At 41.1% G+C, this 6000-nt stretch overlaps 1 protein-coding gene across 1 annotated transcript in view; it reads left to right on the forward strand.

Annotated features, from left to right (window-relative positions):
• The window catches only part of LOC101854552, a gene marked incomplete in the record, with an annotated part of 66980 nt that overhangs the window by 31588 nt on the left and 29392 nt on the right, over nucleotides 1-6000 (forward strand). Inside the window, 1 exon segment of the mRNA XM_013079551.2 lies at nucleotides 5841-5906. Coding sequence (XP_012935005.1) covers nucleotides 5841-5906 — 66 coding nt within the window.

Raw genomic sequence — 6000 nt, forward strand, 5'->3', positions numbered from 1 at the left:
CTAGGCCTAGATCTAGATCTAGATTTAGATTCGTGTGATTTAGTAAAAACGGGACCTCAATTGTATTTGTATGGCCTACAGGAGTGCCACTGTTTCTTAACTCCAGTTCATGATGATGGATTCGGACATTACGGAACAGCTCGCTGTGTAGATAATCTAGATATAGATTCTAGTCAACAGTTAGGCTACCCGGTACTGGACTCTGGCAGTGGCAGTTTTAACTTTTCAAGCGGTGACTGTTTTTGTTTTTGTTTTTGTTGTTGTTGTTTGTTTTTTTTTTGGGGGGGGGCAGTAGCTTTGTTTTAAAATGTTGTTTGGTTTTTAGTTTCTTTTAAAAATAATAATGTGTTCTTAATTAAGCCCCCATCGACACAATAGTATTAACTATGTTTCTTTTGCTCAGTTAAAGAAGCTTGAATAGCTTCAAACAGTCCCACAGCTTCTGACCAGGCCTACGAGTAGCTGGAACTTGGCTTTACAAGACCTTCATTTTTGTGGTGCATGTAGATCTAGATCTAGGTCTTCCTTTTTCTCAAAATCTTACACTTGTCACATATATGACTGGAGACACTTTCCTAAGCAAGTACACACTGATTATGTGGCTGCTTTTTCCTTTGATGGGTATGAAAACGTTTTCAACACAGCCCTGATTTAGCATGTTGCTGAATAATACTAAACATCACCATTTCAGTTTCCTTTACCAGAATCAAAAGGGCTTGAATTATTTGTATTTGAATGTGGGATGAAGTTGGTTTGAGTTTGATACAATGCTTGTAAATTGCAGATGACTTGTTTGTATTTGTAGTAAAGCATTGAAGAAACTGTCTAACCTGCCAAAAAAAGGAATGTGGCCATATGTGTTCAGGCAGAATCACATTTAGATCTACTTGACAGAGAAATGCCATCCCAGCAGCAACTTAATTGTGGCTCAGAACATGAGCTACAAAAGCTGCAAAACATAGAATAATACTATTTGTGAAGAATAATGTGATAATTTAATCAACATAATAATATCATGAGTGGCATAGAACTATAACATCAACAACAGACACAGAGGCATCACATTCTCCTATAGTTATAAATTATAGATCTAGTGACCACTAAGAAAAGAAATTGTTAAGTTTTTCTTCCTCTCAATTTTATGCTTTCCTCTAATTAATATTAGGCCTACTTTATTGAAGGGGTCTCATACTCATAGTCATAGAGTCTAGTATTATTGTTCTTTTTATTGGTTATAGGCATTCCAGAATCCATGGATTTAACAGCTTACCCCAGTTAACCTTTCCTGTGACATGCATTCTACGCTTTGTTTTATTTTGATTTCCAAATGAAATTCATTTTTTAAAATGTAGGCCTCTGCAGCTGTTTAAGTATAGGCGCCTGTGTTAATAAACACAATGTGATGAGGTTTCATTTCTATTATTCTTTATATATACACATACTTTTAACAAAATAGCTTATTCTTGGCTAGATAAATAACCAAGATTTAAAAAAAAAATTCTTGTGAAAATGATGTTTGAGATTGAGGAATTTCCACATTGTAAAAGAGCATGAGCGTTTCGTTAGCATTTTCCAAAATGGCCGCCCCCTTGACTCGACTAGATCCAGTCCCCATGTAGGCTATGAATCAAGTTGCATGATAGGCCTAGTGTGTCTCAGCCAATTCCCAGGCAAGTAGTCAAGAGTCGCTCTTCGGCCATTCGCCCACCAGGCCACCATTAGATCTAGAGATCTAGATCTGGGTCTAGATCTAGATCTAGATTCTAGATCTAGAATCTAAATCTAGACCGAACTGCACACTCTTGGTTGGGGGCACAACAAAATCTAGATCTATATCTAGATACGTTTATTCATTAAATACTCTCTCTCTCTCTCTCTCTCTCTCTCTCTCTCTCTCTCTCTCTCTCTCTCTTTCTCTCGGCTAAAATAAATTAATTATAGTAACACAAGATAAATCCAATCACTACCCGAGATGATCAGTAAGTAGGCCTAGTAGCCTTGCATAGTAACCAATGTAAACTACGTCTCGCTCAGCGAGCCAATCACAATCCAACATTTTTGGGGTCCACCTAGACACCATGACTACGTAGACCCCAATCAGGGAGTACGTAGACACTTCCTAATCATATATAGTGAGGTGCAAAAGAAATGTGATTTTTCATGTTGTGGTAACTGCCCAATGTAGATTTCGTAGCTGTGTGATATGAACTCATATCACTCACCGCTGGCCTCGAGCGTCTTGATTGGGCATTTTTGAGCATTGCAAAGATGTCATTGGCTGCGTAAGCAATACACAAATCACGAGTCATCAGTCACCACAGGGAAACACTTGCAACTTGTCGTGAGAAGTGAGTTTATTCTCACTCAGTCCATGGCGTATGCCTATAAAATCCACGCCTCAAAATGTTACATTCATATCGAAACAGACGAGCTACAGAAATGCCAAGGTCATCAAGGGAAAACAGAGAAAGCGCTGTCGGACGACTGGCGGTCGGTGAGTGAGTGAAACAGGTGTCCCAGGTTTTTGGTGTCCACTCAAGCACCATTCATCACCTTCGGAACCGATTACAAGCGACAGCGACCACAGCAGATCGACCAAGAAGCGTAAGACTAATGGTGACAACTCCGGCCTATGATCGTGTCATTGTTCGTTGGCACCGCCGCGATCCATTTCTGTAGGCTGCAGAGATTGCCAGAACTACAAGGGGAACGACTGGACGCCAGTTTAGCCGCTGGACTGTGTCACGGAGGTAATTGACTGCTGGTCTTCAAAGCAGGTGTCCTTACCAGGGAGCTGTCCTAACACCAAGGCATCCACAACAAAGGCTAGAGTAGGCGCATGAGCATATCAATTAGCGGAACGCACAGTGGAGGAGAGTCCTCTATAGAGATGAAAGCAGGTTCTTCGTCGATCCAACGAATGGCCGTGTCCGTGTGTGGCGGAGAGATACGACTCGCTACAACGACAACAACATTCTGGAGCGTGACCCCTGGGGAGGCGAGGGCGTGATGATATGGGGAGCCATGGCGTTGAATCATAAAGTGGGATCTCTCATCTTCCGGAACATTGGTCCCGGACGTGGAAACGGCGTCACGGCTCAGAGCAGCTACATTGCACTAGTCTTGGTACCTCATGTGGTGCCCTTTCTACAGAGGCATCCTAACTTCCTGTAACAACAAGACAACGCACGACAATATACCGCACGTGCTGTCCAGAACTTCTCGGCCCAGAACAATGTCAATTTATTGGCACACCCACCTCGACCACCTGACTTGAACCCTATTGAACATTTGTGGGACGTGATCCAAAGACAGCTAAACCAGAAGCAGCCACTGCCTCGAACAGCAGCCTAGTTGACTGCAGCCATCATCTAAATCTTTGATGGCATCCAAAATGGCCTGATCAACCGTTTGATTAACTCTATGAACAGAAAATGTCTCCCTGTAATCGCTGCACGTAGGCCATACGGGTTACTAAGTGTGCTCACAAAGGTCAAGGTCAACATGAGCTCATATGAATGTGTTGGGCCCTCAGTTCATATCAGCTGTCACTCAAAAAGTGTGAAAAGTTTCAGTTAATAAATACAACAAATAACTTGAAACCTGTGTGTTGCATTTTGTCAACCATTTTGTTGTAATAAAAGCTCGTGTTTTTTGGCACCCCAGTATACAGCGTAAGGTTTTTTAAAAATTGGTAAAAATTGCCCAAAAGGAGGAAAAAGAATTTATTAATTTGACAGGCACCTGATTTTATCACCATACCAGCTATACTATTATCTCTAAACCTGTAACGTACGACGCAATACTTCCAGTCCAGGACAAAACAGAGCCAACAAGGTTAAAGGATTTTATCTCAGTTCTAATCCCCTGCCGCTGTCTTTTTCAATACCACTCTCAATTCAGTGTGAAACTTTCAGCCTTTCAGTTTTGAAAAAATCATGTCAATCTTCCCCACCCCTCCGATCCCCGCCCCCCTACTCATTTACACAGACGCAGACACATAGACACACAGGCACACACCCACACACACACACACCCACACACACACACACACACACACACACACACACACACACACACACACACACAATCACTCACACATATACACACACATATGTGCACCTCCAGGTTCATTATACTCCATGACCTAATAAGTTAATAAAAACAAGGGGTGCCAGATTTTGGCCTTCAGAGAATAAGAAAAACGATATGCTCAACAGCATACGTGTTTTCATTGTATAGCATTTTTGCCAAGCCTAATATTGGGTGATTTAGGTTTTACAGGTTTTAGCCATGGGCATTTGATGGGATAGAAGAGAATTCGCAACCAAAGTCACAACTCAACGAATAAGATCAATCCAAAACACTGCATCTATTGGGTTGGGGTTGTTTTGGGTTGTTGTTTTTTTTGGCTGAGGGAGTTGTTTTTTCCGTGTACCCCTCATAATTTGATTAGCTTTGCAAATGGCGTCATTAAATTACGAGCGAGTGTTGATGGAGTATTTAAAAAAAGATAAAAAAATTGCTCATTTCCTCTCCTGTTACACCCCTTCAGTTAAAAAAAAATGTGATAAAATAATCTTAGAATCTCACAACTTAGAATCTCACATCTCAGAGCGATACAGAGAGAAAGGGAGAGAGAGAGAGAGAGAGAGAGAGAGAGAGAGAGAGAGAGAGAGAGAGAGAAACAGAGAGAGATGTTGAAAAGAGAGTTAAAGACGGAGAGTGTGAGCACAGGAATAATATATAGGGAAAGGGTGACGTCTTAGAGCAAGAAGAGACAGTTCACTAAAGAAGGGCCAACGTCAATCTACTTTGAAGTATGAACAAAAATTTTGAGCACGGTTTTTGAAAAAAAAAATTACACACCAAAAAAATTAATGTCCACCTTTTAGACGACCAAATTGCCTTTGATAAATTGTGCCATATATTGGGATTGTAATAGAATCATTAGTCTGTACGCCCAAACGGTTTCTCACACACAAACACACACGCACATACCCTCACATACCCTCACATACACACACACACACACACACACACACACATATATATATACATACACATACACACATACACACACACGCACACACACACACACACAAAGATGTATTAATAGTTTGACCTCCGTGAGTATTATGTCACGTGCCGATGCCCTCTGTAAATGTCCGACTATCATGGGCAGATGTGACACCCAGCCAGTCTATAGTGCACGGTCGTGCAGAGCAGCCCAAATTTTTTAAATGTTGTCTCATGTAAAGCTCTCACAAACAAAAAATAAAAGAAACCCGCAACAAGCACTAGCCAATTTTTTTTTTAAACTACGAGGTCCTCCCTGGCGCCATAAAAGCCATTACTGTGCCTATAGCGCCTTAAAACATCTACTATGGAATGCCGAAGTTCACGCGCTTTAACGAAACATAATATTGTGCTCAAGAGAATTGTGATTGGTTCATTGTCTTGCCACCATATTTGAAAATATGTCTTGCCCCGACTCTGTGACAGTGAACTTGAGCGAGGTGAACATAGAGTTAGTCAGGTCACCGTCTGTCGAGTTGTGTCTTTTAATGGTGTTTTAGTAGAGTGGTAAAAGTGTTATTTCTTGAATGTTCAGTTCCAATTGCAGATGAACGGAACTGATTTTTAGCTACAAATATTTGCAATTTTAGGAATCAAAGCGACAAATGAAAAGATTGAAAGTAAAAGCATTGGGGCCTCATCAACCCAACGATATTAACATTTTACACCATCCCATTTCCTATGCCCTTTACTATCTTCAACCTGCCATAAATTAATACATGTATTCTTATTGTGCATACCCACTGTTTATACCCAACAAGCACCCCGTAGAACTTACCCTCCAGAGGAAGAACGAGTCCCCCTTGAGCCTGACCGTACAGACGACGGTACGAGCATCTCTCGTATAAGTAATTACAGAACTAGCACAGGTGGTGCTAAGTCGGTGTTGGAACTAAAGCTGAGTGTTGGATATTATATATA

The sequence above is a fragment of the Aplysia californica genome, unplaced genomic scaffold, assembly GCF_000002075.1.
Source record: "Aplysia californica isolate F4 #8 unplaced genomic scaffold, AplCal3.0 scaffold00056, whole genome shotgun sequence".
NCBI classification, from domain to species: Eukaryota; Metazoa; Mollusca; class Gastropoda; order Aplysiida; family Aplysiidae; genus Aplysia; species Aplysia californica.